Raw genomic sequence first — 24075 nt, forward strand, 5'->3', positions numbered from 1 at the left:
TTTTAAGAGGTAAAAGGAGAAATTTTAGTTAAAATATTTTACAATAAAATAATTAGGATTATAAATCTCTTTAGTTAAATATATACACATTACATGGTATTCTAAAAAGAAATGAACTTATTAAAGTTTCAAGCAGATCTAATGCACAAATTCACCACTTTGTCAGTTTAGACTGGAATGCCAGTTTAACATCCGTAAATGGCCGTGTCAGACTAATGGCATTGTTTTGTGCAAAACGAAAACAATGATGAAAAACAAATCTCCAAATTCCATTCCCATGGTAAATAGAAAAAGGTAGTTAACACATACACACACTTACACACAAACTTTGATTGCATACAGAGGTTAGAATGACCAGCACTAAAATAACCCCCATCTCTACAAAATAATTAATTTCTTGAAAGATGTAGTTTTGGAAAACTACAAATTTTAAGTGCTAGCAAATTGTGCTTTTAGGCAGCCACATGGCCAATAAGGTAGATGTTGTCATAAAGGTGCCCTACAAAATCTTCACTAATATTCTGTGCAGCTCGTCGTGTATTTCGGATGAATTCCCTCTTTGACATTTTGTTCTTCACGTGAGGGCTCGTTAGATCAATGGAAAGTAGAATCAAAGAGTAACACAGTACATAAACTGCATCTAGATGAGAGAGAATAAATAAAAAACAAATTAAAAAGGAAACTGCGATTGTTAAAAATATTGTTCCCTGACCAGAAACCTGAAAGTATTCATCATCTGGGCTTACAGTTATATATATCGACACATATACCAACTGAAAACGGTATCCCAGAGAAATAAAATTTAACACAGCAATTTTCAAAGTAATGTCAGCACTTTACCAAATGAACATTTACAAATCTCTTAATATTTCTACATTATCCGAAAGTCACTAAGGGCTTTATGCATATTAATTTGAACAGATTCTTGAAGCTTTTGTAAACTAAGGCCTGCTAAAGCTTATCTTTAAATATGTAAGCAGTCCCACTGCTGAAAACTGGCTCTTCTCCAACCAAATAGGGCCTGTTGAGTGAGGCCCAAAATTCCCTCAGTTCTGTGACTATCCACAATGTAAAATGTTAAGTCTCTACAAGAAGGAAATTCGAGATAGTACAGAGGTTAAGCACAGACAAAAGTGAAGGAAAGATGGCTTGAAAATAAACCACACTTATCATAAGAAAAGAATCTATATGTTAGTTTTGATTTTTTTTCAGCCCGAGTGGGATGATGCCTGTATACTGAAACGCCTCCAGCCACGTTTGTACTTTCTGACATACTTGTTCAGGTGCTGATTTTAAAACTATCATGAACAGTAGCACCACCCAGAGATACAAAGACTGATCCATGAAATCGAAACTCTTTTTTGCTTACCAGGGCTAAGGCCAAGCTCTCTCATTAAATCCGGGTTACAAGCACAGAATCTGTGAGAGAACTTTGTTATGAGAGTCTCAAGGTACTCCCCACGCTCCTCGGGAGCATGAATGTGTCTGAAGAACTCTCTCAGTGCATTTGGCAAGAACTGATTTCTGAAGTTGTGCAGTGTCACGAGGTCATCCAAAACATCTCGCCTGGTAAAATAAAATACCACATTATTAGAGAAGCTTCTTTTAAACGTTCAAATGCAGAAACACAGGCTTTAAAAATAAAAATTGAAGGTTTCATTTCTTTTGAAAGACAAATGTGATAATCACTAACAGCACAAAGATAATATCAACACGTTCTTCACTTATAATAGTAGTCAAAGGCTTAAATAATATACATTAATCACAATTCTAAGTTTCTTCATATGTATATTCAGTCAGTCTACATACAGGCTTTGCTTCCTTTAAAATGTCTGATGAAGCCATTAGAAAAGACAGTAGAAGGAACAGACTCAAGTCTGTCACACATTTTGGTGTTTAATTAGAAGTTGCTACAGAAATATCTTTGTTTAAACCAGGCTTAAGCTATATTTTTTAGGGTGCAACACACTCAAGCATTTTCACTGAACACAGAAACATGTAAATGATTCGAACGAGTCTACTTGAACACATATGCAAAAGACATCTAAAGGGAATTTGGAAATAGATTTGAAATGAATCAAAGAGTATTCTCATGTTTACCCTTTCTAGGGAACATTTAATTACTGAAGGGAGTTTAAACACTTACAAGCCTAGTTTTTAGTGTCTGATTACACTCTGTTTATGAAGGGAAGATAAATAGCAGTACGCATTGCTAATATTAACTTGCAAACTCATTTGTTAAGTGGTTTTGTATTTCTCGTACTGACAAAAATGATAATCTGAAGTTTTACAGCACAGGACTGTCAGTGACTCCTTTAATTCCTTTAGTGGTACAGACTGAGGAGGATGAGAAGCAGGAGATGACTCCTGCTAGAAGTGCTGCTGTCCCTCTACCTACTCAGGTCCAGTTACTATTCTCTCCTTTCAACTTTGCTTGAATGTGTTGGTGCTCCTTTTTCCTGATACTGCACTACCTCAACCTGAGAGAATCCTGGAGGGCAAGAGAAAGCATTGTGGAAGCAGAAGAGTCTGTTAGGGATCAGAGAGACTGTTCCCTACTTCAGTTTGTGCTGTCTCCAAGAGGATGCTCTATTGCATCTTTGGAGGCGAGTGTGACTTCCATTCAAGAAATATCAGACAACAAAATAATGGGTGGATGAGTCAACACTAGTTAATCCCTTGATAAAGCAATAACTGCTTTTGCTGATTAACACCCAAAATAGATAGGAAAAAAAAGAAACCTCAAGTTGAAAAAAAGCAGCAAAATATCAATAAAAGCCGAATGCTGTACAGTACAAAGATTATACTGTTTAAATGTACACTCTAACTTCAAAACAATTTATGCCCAGAACTGCAACATTGAAAGTGAATAGGAAATGTCTCAAGAGAAATTCAAATTACCTTTCATCAAGGTAGATTCTCAGCTTCTTCCAATTCAGTGTTCTTGTGCAAAAGATAAACTTAGCTATTTCTTTCGGCGAATCATCTAATATGCCCTTGGACATGAAATAGTTGACTCCCTGAGATAAAACACATGTACGTATAAATACGTTTAATCTTCATAATGTGTTTAGGAAGAAGTATTGTACTTGGCAATGTAGGAACATAATCTTACTAATTAGTTTTTTTTCAGAATGATTCCTCTTCCTCTAAATCACATTTCAACATGCACAATACACTCTAAAATTACAAATCAAATGCAAAGAAACAACTTATTGTTATGGTTGAGATTTTATATACTCACAGTAGGAAATTTAAAATTATGAACCCCATAGAAAGCATGATTGTTCAATAACTAGTCAGTAATTTCTTTACAGTGTTTATACCAGTATTTTGGTTTTAATGCTTTTGTAATTGTACTTAAAATACTGCAGGTATGATAACTTTTAATTTTGTAAGTTTTGTAAATAAGAAAATCTTAGCCATAATGTGGTTAGTCTTTAATATCTTTCATTAGTACATCAATGTTCTCACATGTATATGATGTATCACATTCAAACAGATGCAATAAATGCATTTGTTTAAATGTGTTATAATGCAAATAAACACAAGCACACTGATTTCAAAGCATAGGTAAGTATCAACGTATATAAATAAGCATACATATACAAAAACTGTGCCTAAAACTTAAAAAAAAAGTTTAAAAAGATAGAACAATTGTGTATATTTTAGTCATATAATGATTTCCAGAATTTTCAACACTTTGCCAAGATCATATTTCTTACAAAACACACATGCAAAATTTTATTTAAAATAATTCAGTGCTATTGTGCACTCTTTCTTTTCAGTGAAATATCTCAAAGTATAAAACTATTTTCCGTATGATCTCAGAAATCAAACCCAACCTAATAGATTTTAAAATGTTAATTTTTTTCAACACCAACAACAAAAACCTAAACCTGATAACTAGTTTCTATTCAATTTGGCAGGGGCTGTGAGTGGTTCTGAGCATTTGTTACAAAGAAATGTTACGATATTTAAGTACAGTATCTCTTGACTGTACCATTATGTGGAAATAATGTAAAATGTGTAGGATAGTGCATTTCTGCACAGGATAATGTACCAAGGCCACAACCTAAATTACCTTTAAAATACTTCTGATTTTTGTTCGTAAGTCTTCTGATATCAGACTTCACAAGAGTGCAAGTCTGCCCTTTCAGTTTACATTGCATCTATAAAGACGGGCAACTTGTCATTCACTGGGTAAACTAACTTCCTGGTGCTCTTCAGTTTGGCTTAAAAAAGAAATAAAAGACTAAGTTCTGGTTGGAAAATTGTTTTATGAAGTGGATTAATAAGTTACATCAAGAAAAAAAGAAATTAGAATATATGATTAAGACATCAATAACACATGTGAAAAGACAATAAACATCTGTAATGTTATCTAGCTGGTTTTTACCAGTCCATAATTTTTTTCTTATATTTTAATAGAAAATAGCAGTTAATAAGCATAAATATATATTTTTTAAAATAATGTTTTATAAAATAAAAACTATAAAGGTTTTATTCAGGAAAGCCAAACCAAACAAACAAACAAAAAAACCACTAGGAATTTAAGGTCCAAGTTTTAAGGAGAATCTTTAGGACTGTAATGAAACTATAAGCTTGTATGTCACTATATACTTGCATTTAAGTCCAAGTTAGATCGTACTTAAGTTTGTCCATAATATGTACTTTCTTGAGTTAAGAGCTAAATAGGAAACTAAAAATGGGAGACCAAAATGAACATCAACTATATATTAATTCCTCAAGTATTTTGGGAACTTACGCAAGACTGCAGCAGAGCATGTCTTTTACATATATCCTGACCTAATGAGACTTATGCATTTGCCTCAGTAATGAGTATCTGCTTAAGGCAGCACAAATTGAAACCTGGTGAGGAAGTCTCAGAAGCTACTTATTCCTGCTGAAATTATTTAACAAACATTTCTGCCAATATATCCAGAAAATACCTGTCATGTCATAAATGAGGCAGGATGAAAATAACATCACCTCTAAGAAAGACGATGTGTTGTTTACTGTCACAGACAAAGCAGTGTAAGTAATTTCTTTCATTAACTAGATTTCAACTGTAGGACCTTCACCTACTAGGCTACTAAGTCCTTGCAAAGCATCTTTATTCTCTGTCTCTAATTCCCACATAATGCTTGACAGCATCTTTCTCTGTGAATGCAGCCTCACTACTCATTTTCCTTACCTCCTTCACAAATAAAGATTATCAGTAAAATCTACTTCATAACATGCCATTTTCAGTTGCTTTTTATTTCTTCCCAAGCAACCACAGATACTTTGCAACAACAGAAACCTGAATTCTCTTAAAGTTCTTAAATTTTGTCTCACAGCAAATGGAATTTATTTACTAGATTCATGACATGTCATTGAATCTGCGTTTTGTAACACTGTAAACACTGCCTTGAATTCCTCTCAGAACTGACACTTTTGGTAGCTAAAATAGTCACTTATGGCAGCTATATTAGCTGAAATAAGAAGTTCTACACACTATTAAAATTTATGCTAAGATTATTTATCAGTCATCTGGTGATTCACTTAGAAAACATTTGACGGAAGTCAGGTAGGTAGACCTGTGCCACTATCCACCAGGCCTGAAGACATCTTTGTAACACGGTACACTGCAGGATGAGCATACACAGTTTATTATTCTAATTCTTATTCAGTGGAAGAGTAGTTAGGTGAACAGCACAACATCCAGCATTCCCAGTAACTGTGTCTGCCTAACTTATATGAGGATCCTGCTTGTCACTATAATGTTCTTGGCATTAGAGAATTAGGGAAGATGTCTTAAGGATACCTTGCCTTTGTGGCAAGAATATTACCACTGAATTTCAGGCAGCTCTGGATAAAATCTTAATATATCAGAGTGTTGATTTAACTTATAGATGCAAATAACAATCTCAACTATAGACCAACAGTAACAGCAAAAGCCATTTGTTGTATTTAAATGTTATTTCTTACAGTTGCTCCTTTTTCTTTTCTCCAAGTCACAGGACACTTGTTTTATCAATCTCTCTTATTATGGCAGTGACACTCCTTGCTTGCTTTCTATCTGTTCTCAAGAGTCTATTAATTAATTTATACCCATTCAGGATATCTAAAACAGCAAAGTTTTCTTTTTTATTTTTGGTATTGGTTTCATTTCTGCATGGATTTTATTCTCTGCTAAGGGTACTCTCAGAACATTTTTAATACTGACTGCTGCGCTGAACTTTTCTAGCAGCCTCTGAAATCTCTGTTTAGATGTGCACACAAAACAAACTAGACATATTCTAAGTAAATGGCACAAAATTTTGGTACCAGTATTTTTCTATACACAATTAATCTTTTAAATATTTAAATGGAATTGTTTGCAAAGTCAGAGTTGGGACACAATGAACCTTTTAATCAAATGCATATTTAAAAGTAGTGTAGGGAAATATATGACAATACATTTGTCAATGAAGACAAATTTCACATAAACAGCTGTACACATAGTCTATTTCTTTAGCTCAAATAGTTTTCAAAGGTGATTAAGCAAATCATTAGTAGCATATTAACATTTTCAGATGATTTGTTATTCTGTGAGTTATATGCTTTTACATTGTGGTAGGATTATGTAAAACACTTGAATTTTTTTTTTCTTCTCTATACTGATAAAAAAAAAATTATTTCTATCACCAACCAAATTAACACATTCTTAAATAGCCAAGGAAATTTAAGAATTCAAGTTTAAATACTAGTTTAATTATTTAGACTAATTCTTTGGGAGCAGTGACTCTTATTCTGTATATACAGTATCTGGCACATACGGCCTCAATTTTTATTTGGGGCTTCTAGGTGACACTAACATAATTTATTAATAATTAGACATGTATGGTATTATTATTCCAATTTTTCTAGGAAAATGCAGTCTCAGTATATTTCATGGTGCATCTTCTGGAACAAAATGCACAGTGCTGATTCTATGTTTTTTAAAGAGAAATAGAAATTTTAAAGTGTCTTTTCCTAAGTTATGAATCAAGCCATTTGGTCACAAACATTGACACAATATAGAACATACACTTCAAACAGTGTCTCACTGTATGTCTTTAAAATACAGCCTCAGTGATACACCCTTAAAATAAGAGAAATCACAAGTAGAATGCAGAAATATTTTTCACGTTACACAGAATCCATAATTAATAATTTACAAGACTAAAGTTCTCTGAATTTAATGTAGAGTTTTAAGATTCAATCTGTCTGGTCCATACCAACTTCTTAGATAAATCACATAAAAGAATTTTTTCCCTTAAATGACACATAATTTTAATATTCTTTGGACAGGTAAATCAACACATCTCAAAATTGCCTTGCTTAGTAGATCCCTATGGAATAGGATAAGTTTTTTTAAAAAAATGCATATAGAAAAATACAGTACAGCTAACAGTCCATCATCTACAGACTATAATTAAAAGTCAGGTCTAGTAGCTTTATGCAAGTGGCTAACAATTTGGTTATAATCAAGAAAAGTTTAGAAAACTAACCTCCCTGCCAAAAACTATGGGCAGTTGGTAATGAATGAGATATTCAGAAAAATGAAAAGCCAGGCTTAGTATAGGCACTGTCTTACTGTACTTTATTGTTATTATGCTACATAAAGGAAATCTTGACCTCAATATAAGTCTGAGAGTTTCGGTACAGTCCAGATTCCAATAGATACATAAAAAGAAATACATTACACAGAATGATTTAGAATCATTATCATTACAAACGAAACAAAAATCAGTTGTTTCTTCTTTTGCACCTTCAGTGCCAATTTTAATTACATAGCATAGCTCCATGTAATAAATTTGACAAAATATTTTGCAGGGAGTTAGAAACAGTATACAAAACAGTGGGAAATAAGTTCTGATTGCTACAAATTCTGGGTCATAAGCATATGAGGTATGAAACGAGCACTGCATGAGAAACATTTCACATACACCATACAGTCTTTAGAATAAAATACAGCAGAGACCATGTAGGCAGGTTAAGAAATATAATATTCATATTCACTAACACTAAACCACCCCTTCTCCCCAAAGAAACAAAAAACCAGTTCCAAAATCTTGGCTACAATGGTGCTTCCATATGAAAAAAATTCAAAGCCAACAAACAAACAAACAAACAAAAAAGAGAAATCAAACATGCACTGGTTTTTTTTTTTTTGGTTTGGGGTTTTTTTTTAGATTATGTGTAATCTGATTAGGCACATCCTTTCATCAGAATGTGAGACCCTGCTATGAATTATGCAAGCTCATGCACACAGTCAGTACATTAAATTACAGCAAATATCACAACACCATGCACACAACAATGGCTAACCAGAGAATCCTACCACAAAGTGTGTAGATGCTCTTCCCTACCCCGTGAGCCACCGCTAGCTCTGGAGCTGTTGCTGTGGAGCCTGGTTACCCATTTTCATGACATGGGCGGTGTCCTTTGGAGAATCTTGCTCCTGTGGCTGTAAGTATTCCTATTTTTATAGTAATTTGATCAGGTCTGTTATCAAATGTAAAGCAGAGTTTGGCAGGAAATTCGGAGACACAATTTGTAATAGTGGAATGTCATATCATATATTCCAGTGACAGTGTCCTTATAATAATAATTCTGCCAATATTACTGTTGTAAACAATAAAAGCAATAGTATTTGTGAATTCTCCTGAAACTCAGGCCCTGAATGGTTCCTACCAGGCTATGGTGCTTCACAGGGAGAGAGGAACAGAAGCCCTTAGGAGATACCCTGAGGTTCTCATCTCTCACTAGGCCTGAAGCAGACTGTTCATACTACTACTACTGTGCAATATAACCATAATGAACCCAGAAGCAGTAAGTGTAGCATAATAAATTTAATATCTAATTTAGGTATACTGTAAGGTAACTCTGCAGATCCTAATTTCCTTTAAAAATAACAAATTTTTAATTAAATGCTTTTTGTGAAGGCTCCAAACGATTTAAACCTACCAAGGTTTCTTTAACTTAGGTTGGAATATAACAGCAGTTTATGGTAGCAAGTGAAAAAATAAGTTTAAACAAATTGAAAGACAAAATTTGGGTGGACAAAGCTGTTACTAATTAAAACTTGTTATATTCTTGCAAACACATTTAAGTTAACTAAAATCCTGCTGAAAATCATTGCTAATCATCCAAGCAGCCAGGTGTTGATAAGACATCTCAGCACTGCCTATCTTGAACTGTAGCTTAAGGCAGAGCTCTGTCAGGAAAATTACAAAATACTGTAATTTGTGACTAATAAGAGTATTTGGTTTCTTTATCAAGCAAAATATTAGATAAACCAAGAATTTAAACAAAACACATTACTGTAATGATTCATATTACTCCTTCATTTATTTCACTCCATGGTCACAAGTTCATGTTTTCTGTATCGTATCAGCAGAGTGAACTATTGGCTCCTAAACATTTATCTTTTCATGTCTCTTAATCCTTTCCCTACTTTGGATTTATTCAATTACCACCTCCTTGTGTACATACAAATATATGCAGGAAGTTAAATACTACTTTTTCTTCAGTACTGTGTACCTCTTTTTTCTAGGAAATGTGAAGCCTGAGACTGGTTTTGTACACAAAAGACTGTTTCTCACTTGGGTGTTAATTGCCTGTCTCGAAGGCAAAAGCTGTCTACTCTCAAACTCTTTTCTTCTTTGAAAGGTGACAGAGTGAAAGCAGAAACTGACTTTTCCAGTTAGTTACATGGAAACCTTTTAGTTTGACATGGGATATTTTCTAAAAACAAATATATGTTGGTATATACTATGAAGAAAAATTACATATATGCATAAAAACCACCCACAGAAATAAACTGATCTTTAGAATAGTTGAGCAGTACATCTTTTTCATAACATTTCAAGATTTGCTCCTTAACAGTGGAAATATTTAAAAATCCCTTACAAGAAACCATAATTTTCATAGAAGTAATTGGTGTTACTTTAAACCTGCTTTAACTGAAGTAGGATCAAATTCATACTTTGCAAAAGAATTTTAGCATTTTAATTTACAGAAGTGTAGTATTATCCTTCTAAAATTCACTACTGTATTGCTCCTAAGTCAATAGGTGGTTATGAGTTTCTGGCATCCATAGGTCAGACTGCTGTACAGAGCGCTTCAGAGGCAAGCCATGTAAACAATGTGCACAGGTACCATACACAAAGGAAAAAAGAAAATCAGGATAGGGCTGCAACTTAGTATTAACCATTCCTACAGTAAAACAGGCATCCATTAAAACCTGCCTTTTAATACAGCTATCATTATAAAACAATCACAATTATTTTAACTCTTTATTCATATCAGCAACAGTTCACTTACCTCATCAGGGTTGGCATTAAAGGTGAGACTGCCCTCATCTAGCTGCATATACAATTTTCTAAAAGAAAATCCTAGAGGTGGACTCTTATTGTATATAGAACAGTGACCCCAAGTGGATTTGCACAACCTATGAAAACAGAATTAATCTAGTATCAAAATTCCTTTCTCTATTTCATGTATTTTACAAAGCAAAATGTAATAAATTTGCAAAGCTAAATACTCAAAGCAGATAAAAAGTTAGAAATAGGCTGTTTGTAACGCATAGTTATTGACCTTTTTGCATAGGTGTTGCTGAAATCTTCAATTATGTGATTATGGTTTTTTCTCACACGGGTTTTAGTGTATTTTAGTGCAACCTCAGAATATATCCCAGTAGGTGGCATCGTACTGACACACAGTTGAGACCTGTGGCATACTTGAACACTCCATAGCTGTGTCAAGTTGTTCTCCTGCAGCAGCGGGACAGGTTAAGAAATTATATTTCCTTTCCTGTGCTGGAGCTGTGCAGTAAGTGGGATACCACATCTGCACAAAATTATGCCATTAACTCAATGCTTTCTCTGTCTGTCCTTTTCCACCTGTCCTTTTTCCAGTCTTGGCCAGTCATAATTATCTGACCTGGCCTCATCCCTACCTCTATATCTTCCATTAGCCCTCAGTTTCTGTCTCTTCTACCCAACCTTGAACATATCTCATTATCATTGTTTTCTGTCTCTCATCGCAGTCTCCTTGATGATGCCATCTGAAATGCCCTTCACTTTCTAGGAACTCCATTTGGTATCTAGATTCCTCATTAAATTTACAGTTCTGCTTCAACACATCTGTTTTGCAAATAACTAGGCACAATGCTCAGGAGTCAGCAGGCTGAGGAGATGGGAAAAACTTTGTTTTCAGGTCGGGAATCCAGGTCTTACTTGGACTGAGTTTAGAACTACAGCCACAGGATTTGACAAAGCCTGAATCCAAACACATCCAATACATGTGGAATAGTGAAGACTACAATATCCACAGAAATTATGCAAATTGAGATTATTAATAATCTGCTACATCACGACACATTTTTACTACTTGAGTGTATATTTTGAACTGAGCATTGTTTGGGAAGATTTCACAAACAATCTTTGAGGTATTTCCCAGGATAAACTGTGGAAAATACAAATTTCCAACCCCAAGTATGTTAAGAATATGTACTGCATGCAACCAAAAAGGTCTCATATCTTCAAGCTTTTGTCCAAGGAATTTATTTGTATTTAGTGTGATTTTGATACCAAGAACTGAGCAAAATACAACGCATACTGATATACATAAATCAAGAATTCCTATTTCCTGCCAAGACCACAGTCTCCGACAGCAGATCAGTTGTGACTACAATTGCGTTATCCAATTGCTTAGTTCATAAAGAAGGACAGGAAGGGAAGCTGCTTAATTGAAATGCAGAGGGGCAAAGAAGTAGGTGGTGGAGTGAAGAGATGGAGAGCACAATGAAAGGAAAAGAAACAACCCAACTGTAGTACTACAAAGGAAGTAATAGTACTTACTGTCTGTTGTGAACATATTGTGAAAAAAGATACAATTTCTAAGGACCATCTACTCTATTATAATGTATGATGTTGTGAGCCTTTCCTAGTGTTGTAAACCATCAAACATCAAGGAAAATATTTTAAATTAGATTTTTATCTTATACAGAAAACCTCTGCAAATGCTACATAAATGTGTTTCAACTGTTAGACTGCAGAAATTCCACCTGACACGTGCAGAAGCGATCTGTAAGTTGCTCTAAGACAAGTACAGTAGATGAGTTCTCACCTCTTTCTACCTGGACCTTCAGATGAATAAGGTTGCTTGCTGAAGGTAGATATTGGTTTGAAATTCATAAATAATACACATATTTGAGATGTGCTTTGAGTTAATGCAAAAGTGAAGATAAATCCTTGTTCTTTTCCCCACAATACATCAAACAAGAGGTGTGTAGTAATATGCTTGTATACTTGTATCAAGCACACCTGTGTATGTAGCAATCCCCAGTAATACCTGCTAGTAATTAGAAATCCAGAATAAAACATTTTTAAACTATGTTCATGTTTCCCCTATGTCAAATCTCCTCAAGGTTAGAATGACAAGAAGGATGCATTGAGACAAATTTTAAATCTAATAATTATTTTTATTATGTCCAGGTGATCTTACTGGGTTTTCTTTTTCTTACCCTTGCCAGAGCAGCTCATCATTAGCAAGATCGTGCCAGACGCATGAAGCCAGACAGAGATCAGTTGCATTCAAGTATGACAAAATGGTAAAACTAAGCTCTGGTGGCAGCATTTCCAGGTTAATGAACCCTTCCTGTTCTTTAGATTTTCTTGTCTTCAGCAGGTGGTAGATGTCAATGCCTCCTTGGGCTTGTTTGCGGTGGCTTGTATTGGAAACATTGTTAGCAGCTATTCTTCTACCATGTTCTCTGGTGAGATAGCCTTGTCCACTGTATCCTTGGTGTTGCAGTTGCTGGTTCCTAGCAACTCTCCAGAGTCCCTGACCCATCTGCGAGCCTGCTGGACACAAAACCCAAATAAAATGTTGACAGCTATTTAAAAATATTTGCAAGACAGACTCAACACACATTGGAAAAATAAAATTGTAGGAAATAAAATTAGAACATTTGGAATTATTATCTTCAGACTTCCTTTAAAACTTTTTAAGAACAGCTTATTTAACATCAATTAAGTGCTAGAAAACGTAAGGAAAAAGATAATAGCCCTGACTAGTAGAGAGCTCACAACATTAGGCTAGGAATGACATTAAGATAAAGCTTAACAACTTCAATGATAATTCAGTTTCTTGTTTCTAAGCATCCTCTTAGCTTTCTTACACAGTAACATAAAAACTCAAGGATAAAACTTCTGTATCTTGCTGATCATAGTGTTTGCTACTTTTTGTCAAAGTTTACTTTAGATGATAATAAAGAGAACAGACCCTGAATGTTAAGACAGTTATCAAGATTTCTGAAAGCCCCAACTCAAATTTCAGTAACCACCTTTATCTATCATGAAGGAAAATTAGTATGGAAAATCATACTAACTCAGTATGGGAATGTTGCTTTTATCCCATCACAAGTAGTGTATATGTGGTGATCTATCTTATTTTTCAACCTTTGCTACGATGACAGATGACTGTTGTGATCATACTGGTAATCTACAGGTCCCCAATGCTGATTTTCAGAAAAAGAAACACTTGTAGCCTGCTCTGGTAGAGTCTTACATGTATTTGAAATTATGTATTTTTTATCAGGATAAGGAATTAAAAATGGGGTTTTAATGCTAACTGTTAAAGGTTGAACATGCATGTAAACTGTTCTACATAAGCAGAAAGAAATGAGCCATGGATGCAATGAGTGATTATGAGAGAAAAATGGAGAAATAAAGAAAAAGTGCAGAAGAAAGAGCATATTTGGCTTATTTTTATATCATACAGAGGCAGGTTAAGCCATCATCAACTGCTATAAAAACGTCAGGCAAGTTAAAAAAAAAAAAGGCTTACAGAGTTGTGAATAGGATATACAACTGGCTAGAAGAAGGTACGCATAAAGAAGGTTGTCTCATTTTCTTGAGACCAACATAAGATTTTTAAAAGTCCTGAAGGCTACTGGTAAAGTTGCTTCACAAGAGGAAGATACACCACAGCCTTCCACTTAAATAGTGGCAACAGAAGGATGAGCGGGCTGATCAAAGTGGGCCTTGGTAATTCGTGGTGGGGTTTGCAATTTAACTTATGAAACTTTTAGCTGTAAATAAAACATATTGCATCACAAGATGAAGAACTCTGCCTTTATTTTTCATTGCCTATCTAGATTAAAAAAAAAAAAAAAGCGGAACTTTTTTTTAAAGAGACACTCCCAGAGCTGCTCAGTGCCACCTTTTTCTGGTTTTGAGCAACTAAATCTCTCCAAGGAGAAGGAAGTTACTAACCTTCATCCCAAAGAAGGATCATCAAGTGCTATGACAATAAAATTAAGAGCTTTTAAATCAGTGGTAGGTGTGCCAGAACTGGCATTTGGGACTACAAGCATAAACCCATCAAGCTTTTGCCACTCCAACTCCAGCTGCTGTGGCCATTTCTCCTGCTGAGCAGGCAGAGCGTTCAGTGCTGTGCAGTGAAGAAGCAAGCTAAAAAAGAATTTGAATACTTAGTAACAGCCAAGGGCTGGAAGGAGGAGAGGAGCATTTCCTAAGGGATGAAAAGAGCAGATAAGGAACAGTTCTGAACAAATATAACTCTTCAAAAAGGGCTACTATCACAGTGCTGGAGGATTCAGTGAAGATGAAAGTTCCCATTTTTCTAGGCAGTGTGTATGAACTCATGAATTACTTAAGTACAGTAGTTCTATACACATTTCTTAACTCTTAACTGTTAAACATCACCTGAAAATACAAATTATTTTAACACAGTTTAAATAAAAGAAAAAAATAAGAAGTAACAGGAGATTCAAAGCTCAGAAGATCATTTGTAAGCATATAGTGACAAATTTTGTAACCATAATATACCAGGAAGACAGCAAGACCTGCAGCATCATCATAAGCAGTTCACAGAAAACCTGTGCCCAGTCTATTATCGAGTGAACTTTATGCTATGAAGTAAGCATCTGGCAATTTTATAATAGCTTTCAAGCCTCTTCAAAGTCAGATTATCTTTATGTTCTATATGCACTACTTGTAAAGAGTTCAGTAGCTGTCACAGAGGAACAAGTTCTCTTACTTAGCCCTAAATGCAATACCCAAATTTTAGCTGCTAGTTTAATGCCATTATTGAAGATTCAGATAGAAGTTTTTGTTCATGAAGTACATTCTACCAAGGAATGCTGAGCTAACAAGATCAACAGTTCTTATTGAGACTCACAAGATTCTTCCTCCCCACACAAAAGCTAATACATCATCAACAACATAATCCCTTCTAAATCATTTTACTCTAGAAATGGCTCCAAATGGTTAAATCATTTAACTCTAGAACGGTAATTCAAGAAACTAGCCTTATTACAACGTACTCACATATTTATACACAAGATATTACTGAAAAAAACCATTTCAGAAGTCTTTTTTAACACAGAAAGTGATACAAAAATACATATTTTCTATTTGAAATATCAACTCAAGTCTAGAACCAGCTGCACGAAATGCACAAGCTTTAATGTGTGTTGAACTATTTCATTTGGTAGATCATATCTTATTTTCCTTATCACAAAATTACTTTCAGCTCTGTAGTAATCCAGAATGAATGCTTTGAAAATTCAATCATAAAACAAGATGAGTTACTATTATGATAAAGTCCTTTATCTAATGGTGTCCAGAACAATATTTAAAAATATTTTGAACATATATTTTCAATTTCCAGATTCAATAGACCACTTAAATGTATACTTCCAAACTTCAAAATATGTAACCTTACATAATAATTGAAACCTCTTGATAGATTATCTGTAATAACTATCACGGTAAAAATAACATCAAGCTCCTTTATAAGTTGCTTATCTTCTCTATCTCTGTCTGATCTTTAAGAGTCCGATTTAAATTTTGGTCATGTCTTCCTCATGTGAGTTTGCTACTGCATAATAAATTCCTTTGCAGCGTTGAAGAGCATGACAGGGTACTAAAACCTAAATGCAAACTAGATTAATGCTATGTCGGTACTAGCTCCTGTTTCAGTAAATAAGACATAACACTCACTCTCGATATAAACTCCCTCCCGTCGTTCCTCCCTTTGATATTATCGAAGCTGAAGATTCGTTCATCGCAGTTGTACTCGCAACAGAGGCCTCTCTAACGTGAGAGCCTTTCAAACCCGACTCCAGGCCATTACACCGGCGGTCCCATCAGCACAACCAGCCCCTCGCGCCCAAGGCCGTCCCCGGCTGACGGGAGCGCTCCGAGGAGCCCCCTGCGCTAAGGCCCGCGGCTGCGACCCCGCCGCCCCGCGTCCCGAGGGGCTCCGCAGCCACCCTGCTCGCCGCCTCCCCGGCGTCTCACCGAGTGGCGTTTCTCCCCGCCAAGGGAAGCCGGGACCTTGGCCGGGACACAGCCGCCCCGCTCTCGGCGGACACTGGCGAGCCTGGCCCCGCAGGAGCCGCCCCAACGGACCCAGCTCTCGATTGGACGCACCGCCCGTCCATCCGCAACCCGCCTGCCCAGCGCAGGGAACTCTGCGGGGCCTGTACCTGTGCGAGCTCGGGTCCCAACCGCCGCCGCGACGAGCCCGGGCCGAGTCCGTGCGTGAGCCTCGCCGGGCAAGGAGGGGCTAAGCAGCCTTGGGCGGCGGGGAGAGGCGAGAGGAGCCAGGGAGAACCCTCCGACACACAGAGACCACGACTGCGCCTCCCTGCCCGGCAGGTTTGACGTTTGCTGTTGTTGCTGGAAGTGACGTCACCGCGGGGGACGCGCGGGAAGCGGAAGCGGCCGTTGGGTCCCGTGGCGGCAGATTCAGTCTTCGCCCGCTGCCGGTCCGGAGCAGCTGCGTCCCGGCGCGTTCCTGAGGGCAGACAGTGAGGTACCCACCGTCCCAGGGCGGCCGCGTTCCTGAGGGCAGACAGTGAGGTACCCACTGTCCCGGGGCGGGCACGTTCCTGAGGGCAGACAGCGAGGTACCTGCCGTCCCGGGGCGGGCGGCCTGGCGGGAAGAGGGTTTCGCAGCGGGGGCGGCGGTTGGTGCGGATGAGCGTCAGGATCTCTCTCGGGGCAGTGGTTTGCCCCCGCTTAGAGGTCGGCGACACAGGATGGCTCCGAAGTTGGAGCCCCGCCTCCCCTATGGGACGGCGAGCCCCGGGGCGGAGTGGGGGAGGCCTGGTCTCCGGCTGGTGTAGGGGGGATGAAGGTGAGATGGGGAGCCGGCACCGCTTCCCCTTTGGCGAGTTCGCCTCAGCGCACTGGCACGGCCCGGGAACCGCAGCCGGTGGTGCCCCTGGCAAAGCCAAGTTTTCTTTTGTCCACCGGTGTTTCGATGGCGCTTGAGGCAACTGGTCTAACACCCTTGTGTGGTTCACTCGCTTGCAAGTATCCTGTGTGCTTGAATTTTATCTGTCATAGCTGGCACAGTAGCGAAGTGCGGCATTTGCCCTTGACATTTTTGTATTTGCATAGTGTTATAATTCCCCTTCTGCTTCCTGTCCCGTGTACAGAAGAATCCAAATACAATTATAAGTCAAGTCATTTTTCTTAGACATTTCAAAGACAGTGTTAACAATATTAAAAAAATATACAATTTTGAGAGTTGTTCTTTAAACCACTTGCTGTTCAAAGTTATTGTCTCTTAAAACATCCTTACACCTGATGTTATTCTGGATAGCCAATGTTCTGTAGCTGTTCTGTCATGAAGTACTACAGACGAAACTGATGTGCCACTTTTTATAGTGTTCTCCTTCCCAAGATGTTAAAGTACTTTCTACCAATGTAACTTTTTACCATCTCTTGAGCTATTCAGTTTGTAGTGATGGTAGTTGCCAGTTTTCATTTCCAGAGATGTGGTGTAGAGATGATTGTTGATACTTTTGGGAAACAGCCTATATGATTAGATTATTTCCAGTGAGAGTGGCTTCTGTGAGCATCTGTATTGGAGATTAGAACTTCAGTTTCATGTCAGAGACTTTAAGACTTGAGATCTGGTTAAATTGCCAAAACTGTAATGCAGGAAGAAGAGCTGCCCCAGTTTTCAAATACTTGAAGTTAAATTGTCCCTAGCCTATTTAAGTAGTGTTGTGTACCTATATTTAGCATGACTAATAGCCAGAACTTAACGAGTGAAGAAGAAAAACAAAGGATAATTGAATAGGAAGAAAATACTTTAACAAAAGCAGAACACACTTGAGATTCTTCATCTTTTTTAAGGTTACTGACTTAAACACTACAGAGAGACAAGAAGAAAAAAACAAACAAACAAAACCTAACAAACCCAGACCATTGAAAGTGCAAGCTTTAACTGTAGGATGTTTTTTAGGAGTTGTGTTTGTTTGTTTGTTTGTTTTTTAAACCATTAAGTGAAATATATGGTCTAAAAGTTTCTTTCAAGAAGACTCATTGCATTAATGACTAGGAGCAAATAACAAAGCTGCAACATACCCATTGGAGTTGATTTCTGACAAGGCTAGATATAATATCTTTGGACCATTTACTCTTTTGGTCTGTGTCAGCAAGAGAAATGACCTAAAATTCTGTATTTTGAGACTATCTTATTGTATAGGCTGTCTGGCAGTGCTTCTTCACTGCTTGGATTGGTAGGCTTCTAAGTATTTGTTTTCTATCAAGAAATGAAATTTCATCAAGACAGTGGCAAACAACTATCTCCTAGATTCTAGCAGAAAGTTGAGCAGTGAACTTCTGTTCTAAGGCTTTATAGTGGAAATCATTGCTATTACTGAGGCTTTTGGGATAAGTACTGTTGAGGATTAAGCCAGTCACAAGCACTTTAAAGGATGAGCAAAAGGAGAACTATTTTTGTGAGGTGTCAATTTTCTACACTTTAACTTTTTTTTTTTTTCTCTCTACCTTGCTTTTTTCTCCAAACCATTCAGTAAACTCTGAATTTGTCAGTTTGCTAGTAGACTTGCTCATGTGAAAATCTCAAGATTTTCTCATCAGTCTATCCAGATTGCTAAGATGCAGGCCATTTGTTTTCAATTATGACTTGAGCTGGGCAGTCCAGTCTGTGCTTGTAAAGTCTTGTGTTGGAGAAGAGCTAATATTGGTTGCCTATAAACACAGGTTGCAAGAGTAGGCTATTTCTAAACATAAATGTGTTTTGAAGCAATGGAGTGAGGGACAAAGTTCTTCAAGATTTTAGATCTGTTCTATAATTTTATTTTATTTTTCTTCCAAGTTTCCTTTCTCTGAAATTTTACTAATTGTTCCATTTTACCAAACAGATCAGAAGTGTGAGCTTCCTCTACTTATTTATCACTTTGATAGATCTAAAAACTGTTTTGCATGATGATTTCACACTTTTTTGAGTCTCTTTTGTTGTCTTCCTCTGCCTCTTTTTTTTTTATTTGTTCTTTCCTTTTTCTGCTGTTTCTTTGTAGGATAGATCTGCAGTTGGAAAGACACCTTTTTGTAGTTTTCACCCAAATCCTTAGGTGAGTTTCTTCTATGAAGAAAAGACCACAATAAATCAAACATGGGTTCTCAACTTGTGTTTTAGAATGTGGAAGTTAAACAGAGACCTTTTGGTTATCATCCCAATAAACTTGCACCTATTTTGAAATACCTAGGCAGCCTATCCCCAACTTAACCTGAACAATTTTAAGTGGATCATCTAAATAGAGAAGCATTGTTTGTGATGAGTTGCTAGTCCTGCCTTCTGATGGTTTTTTTTGGGCAGTGAACCTGGGACCATGTGAAGAAAAGAGTAAGAAGCATTATAAACCGAAGAATACAAAAGTTTTTCACTGCGTATGGAGCTTCTGTTCCTTTGAAACAATGAAGAAACTTGTTTTCATTCTTTGTGGATTTAGCCAGCTCTAAATTCCTAATATGCTTTCATATATCTTTATCTTTAAAGATCATTGATATTGATTGGATTGAGGATTACTACTTGATTTGTATATTGTAACATTTTGGCAATAGTAGTGTCTAGGAAAGCAGAGCAAAAACTTCTGAATTTCAGTGATAATTGTATTGCAGTTTATTTTTTTGTATGTAATTTTTTTGTTTGTGTTGTATTTTTTTGTTTGTTTTTAAAGGAGAATGTACTATATTGCATTTATTTAATAATCTGAAAGAATAATAGCATTTGGAATAATGGCAACAAGAGACCTAAAAGGAACTTTAAGAAAAATTGAACAAGGACTTCGCTTGTTAAATTATCCAAGAGATGTGGATTATACAGTGTAAGCAATAGTGTGAATAAATTTATTATAATACATAAGACCAAGATACATAAACAAGATATGTATAAATGTTAGCATTGCATCCAGTGATGAGTAAACAGAGCATATGTCTGTGGGAGGTTGGGGTTATGAACTGGAAGATAAAAGAACACAGTTTTGCTGTTCTGAACAATCCTTAAAATAACAGAATCATAGAATGGTAGGGGTAGTCCAATGCTCCTGCCAAAGCAGGTCCACCTAGGTCAGGTTGCACAGGAACACATCCAGGTGGGTCTTGAAGATCTCCAAGGAAGGAGACTCCACAACCTCCCTAGGCAGCCTGTACCAGTAAAAGAGTTTTCCCTTATGTTTAAATTAAACTTTTTGTGTTTCAGCTTCTTCCCATTGCCTCTTGTCCTATCACTAGATAGAACAGAGAAAAGTGATGCTCCAACCTCCTGACACCCACCATTTAGATATTTGGAAATATTAATGAAATTCCCCTCTCAGTCTCCTCTTATCCAGACTAAACAGCCCCAGTTCCCACAGCCTTTCTCATAAGGAAGATGTTCCAGTGGTGGCCCTGGTGTTCCCTTTGTGGCCCTGTGCTGGACTGTCTCTAGAAGTTCTCTGTCCCTCTTGAGCTGGAGAGCCTAGAACTGGACACACTACTGCAGATGAGGCTGCACCAGGGCAGAGTAGAGGGGAGGACAACCACCCTTGACCTGCTGGCCACACTCTTCTTGATGCATCCCGAGATGCCATTGGCCTTCTTGACCATGAGGGCACATTGCTGGCTCATGGTTAGTTAATTATCAAACAGGCCAGGTCTCTCTGCAGAGCTGCTCTCCAGCACGTCAACCCCCAGCCTGTACTGGTGCATGGGGTTGTTTCTTCCCAGATGCAAGACTTTGAACTTGTCCTGGAATCTTGTGAGAGCCTTGTCTACCCAACTCTCAAGCCGGTTGAGATCCCACTGAATGGCAGCACAGCCTTCTGGGGAATCAACCAGTCCTCCCAGTTTGGTGTCATCAGGGAACTTGCTGAGGGTACACTCTGTCTTTAAGTTTATCATTATCTTGCTTTTATTTTTTCTTTTTTTTCTCCCCTCTTTCCTTAATCTCTCACTTTTATAGTTTCTAAGTGCTAGCAAAACCTTAAGGAAATTTTATCCTGTGAAGAGTAAAAAAAAGGTGTTGAATGTTGAGATGGAAATGTTGGTGGGCTTTAGACCTGACCATGTTAAAATTACATGAGGGTCACCAAAACATTGTTCTGATTATTTTACATAAAACAGGAAAGCCTACTGAATGAGATATGCCTGGTAAATATCTCTTGAAATGAAAGATATATTTGGATATAAAGTGCTGTGTATATTAAAACACCTTAAGTTAAATGTTTGAATTTATGTACTTAAAGGCTTTTGTTGTCTTCTGCTGTGTAAAATAATTTTGTTTCTCAATAGGTTAGCAAAGGGTGATCCAGCTGCATTTTTACCTATTATCAGCTATTCTTTTACATCTTTTTCAACTTATATAGCAGAACTTTTGGTAAAGTGTGGTGTGGAGCTCACAGCAAAGAGTGACTTGCGTTTTGTTGAAGCTATTTATAAGGTATCTATCTTCATGTTCTTTATAGAAGACACAGAGTTTCGAGTATGACCTCATAAAAATAAAACATCTGAGTTTTACTATAAAGTGAAAATTTTTGGTAATGAACCCAAATTGTAATTCCCTTAAGAATTCAGATGAATATCACAGTGTGGCAAATATCTTTATTTAAATTTTGATGAAAAGAAGCATAAATGTTGTTAGCCAAACCTGAATTTTGAGACAATTACAGAAACATTAATATTATTGCTTTCTGTTAGTTTTGGTGAACACTGGAATATTTATTACACAATAAATTTTAAAGACGTGAAGTTAGAAGAAATGATAACCATCAAAAAATCCCAGAAAACTTCAGTAATTGTAATGAAAGCAAAATATCTTAAACCACTATGCCATATTAATATATAAAGTCCAATATTTAAGAGTTTATAAGTTGGAATCAAATTCTTAACCGAACAAAAATAATTTTCAGCTGTCCTGAAAAATACCATACGCACATTTTTACAAAAGTTGGCTTGACGTATGAACAAATACTGGCTTATTCAGACTAGTTTTCCATCTGAAGAGGACAGAGACTCCTTTACAGAGAGCCCCTGTAGGAGCCTTACTTAGCCCTCTGACGCATTTGCTGAGATTAATACAACTTTTTATTGTTCATTTGCCTTGGAAAGTTTTTGTTTAACTTCTAAATTATTGTAGACATTAATATTTAAATTCATCAATCTTAAGACTGTGAGTTAAACTTTGAGAGCAATGTGAATGAAATGTTTCTTGAAGATATATGTTGAAAGTCTAGTTTGAAGAAACAGCTGAGAATATATAAATAACCAAATTGAGAAAAGGCTTAACTGTTGAAGTGCAGATTGAAAGAAAAGATTGTACAAGAATAAGAACCTCGGCATGCTATTTCTGCAAGACGTTGTACAGTGATTTTGAAAGTGAAGTAAACTCTTCTTTTTTTTTTTTTTGTTACAGCTTCTTCGAGATCAATTTCAATATAAACCAGTATTAACAAAACAGCAGTTTCTTCAGTTTGGCTTTGCAGAAAGAAAAATGCAGCTTGTTTGTGACATTATCAACTGTGTTTTGAAGAAACATAAAGAATTAAGTAACTCAAATAAGGTACTGATTAAACGGTAACTTTATAATAAGTTTCTTTAGACGTGCTTGATGCTTCAGGTAGAAGCTGAAGACTAAATTATTTGAAGATGCAGTATCGCAGTATGGTCAAAACAGGGTGAAAATTAGTATGAAGATCCACTGTAAAATGCCTGAGTTGTATCAAGTAGACAAAAGATATGAAGCTGCCAACACTTTGTAGTATAAACAAAAAATAGAATGAAGATAAGTCTTGTACTTGATGTCTTTACAGCAGGGAATATATGTTTTTACACTCTGAATATAATGCTTGTGTAACTTGCAAGTAGATTTAAAAACAAAGCAAAACTTACTGATGAAGTTCTGGTAATGCTTAATTTAAGTATGCCACTTGTATTTGTGTTTCAGTGGCATATATCTCAAATGTGATTATCTTCATTAGTCATATTTGTTTTACATTGCTAAGGCATTTTTTTTTATTGGTATATACTGTGTATCAATTATGTTGTAATAAAATTAAATCTTCAGTCTTCATTTTTTACAGAATTTTTTCATTGTAGTTTATAAGTCCTCAGGACTTATGTGTTTTTTGTATTTACCTTTAAACTCTGGTGCAAGTTATTTTCCTATTTATGACTAGATTTGATACAGCCTTGTGTAAGCATTAATGAGTATATGAATAAAGCCCTCCAAAATATTCCTATGTTAGGAGCACAATATTTTCTCCTCTTTACTTGAAGGTTAAATATGAAACGAGGAAAAAACTCAGATCTTTTAAATGTGAGGTGTGGTCAAATTGTGATCTTGTCCTTGCTGATCCTACTGGCAGTGTTCTGAATTCCAAACAGGTATGAAAATCGTTTTTATGTCATATGTCTAAAGCTTAATCTCATTTACTAGAAGCCAGACTCTTTCTGGAAGATGTAAATAAATACTAAAATTATGTTTTGTGTCAGTTACTTGGCTGATGAATTGAAATATTCTTGTAATGAATAAAACCAGTGATTTTTTTTTTTTTTTTTTTAAACATGCTGAAAAGAAGCCTCAAGTAGAACGTCACTTGGGAAATGAGATTAGTGGTGACCTTCATCCACTGCCCCTTCCAGTACAGGGAGATAATGAAGAAGAATCATACCTAGATCATGATGTTGTAGAAGTTAAATGTGAACAAGTAAGAACTTTTATTTTAAGATGCTA

General features: G+C 36.4%; 2 protein-coding genes across 17 annotated transcripts in view; one reads left to right on the plus strand and one right to left on the minus strand.

Moving 5' to 3' along the window:
* On the minus strand, nucleotides 1-16730 carry FBXO8 (F-box protein 8). 7 transcript variants are annotated; one of them, XM_061992774.1, is made up of 7 exons: nucleotides 16532-16730; nucleotides 14292-14489; nucleotides 12539-12875; nucleotides 10336-10462; nucleotides 2902-3020; nucleotides 1370-1566; nucleotides 1-640 (listed from the first exon to the last, which is right to left on the minus strand). In XM_061992774.1, the coding sequence occupies exons 2-7, from the start codon at nucleotides 14311-14313 to the stop codon at nucleotides 453-455; spliced, it is 990 nt and encodes a 329-aa protein (XP_061848758.1). In that variant the 5' UTR covers nucleotides 14314-14489; nucleotides 16532-16730; the 3' UTR covers nucleotides 1-452. The 7 variants fall into 7 exon arrangements, with proteins under 7 accessions (XP_061848758.1, XP_061848756.1, XP_061848757.1 ...); XM_061992772.1 differs by having other exon boundaries at nucleotides 12539-12878; XM_061992773.1 differs by lacking the exon at nucleotides 16532-16730 and adding an exon at nucleotides 16044-16508 and having other exon boundaries at nucleotides 12539-12878.
* CEP44 (centrosomal protein 44) overlaps nucleotides 16506-24075 on the plus strand; it is a 14330-nt gene continuing 6760 nt past the window's right edge. Inside the window, exons 1-7 of one of the 10 annotated variants that reach the window (XM_061992768.1) lie at nucleotides 16506-16954; nucleotides 19385-19438; nucleotides 20045-20191; nucleotides 21636-21783; nucleotides 22756-22902; nucleotides 23619-23726; nucleotides 23921-24049. In XM_061992768.1, coding sequence (XP_061848752.1) covers nucleotides 20103-20191; nucleotides 21636-21783; nucleotides 22756-22902; nucleotides 23619-23726; nucleotides 23921-24049 — 621 coding nt within the window. In that variant the 5' untranslated portion in view covers nucleotides 16506-16954; nucleotides 19385-19438; nucleotides 20045-20102. Of the gene's footprint in view, nucleotides 16955-19384; nucleotides 19439-20044; nucleotides 20192-21635; nucleotides 21784-22755; nucleotides 22903-23618; nucleotides 23727-23917; nucleotides 24050-24075 lie in introns of those variants that run through there. The other 9 variants (XM_061992771.1, XM_061992761.1, XM_061992764.1 and 6 more) reach the window with 9 other exon arrangements.

This window comes from Colius striatus, chromosome 3 (assembly GCF_028858725.1).
Source record: "Colius striatus isolate bColStr4 chromosome 3, bColStr4.1.hap1, whole genome shotgun sequence".
NCBI lineage: Eukaryota > Metazoa > Chordata > Aves > Coliiformes > Coliidae > Colius > Colius striatus.

Bases quoted from the DNA above. Each gene is read 5' to 3' on its own strand.
- FBXO8 (XM_061992772.1), bottom strand. From the start codon at position 14,313: ATGATCCTTCTTTGGGATGAAG. The intron at 12,879-14,291 runs GTTAGTAACTTC...TTTTGTGTCCAG, and splicing joins GATCCTTCTTTGGGATGAAG to CAGGCTCGCAGATGGGTCAG. The intron at 641-1,369 runs GTAAGCAAAAAA...TCTCTCATCTAG, and splicing joins AGAGCTTGGCCTTAGCCCTG to ATGCAGTTTATGTACTGTGT.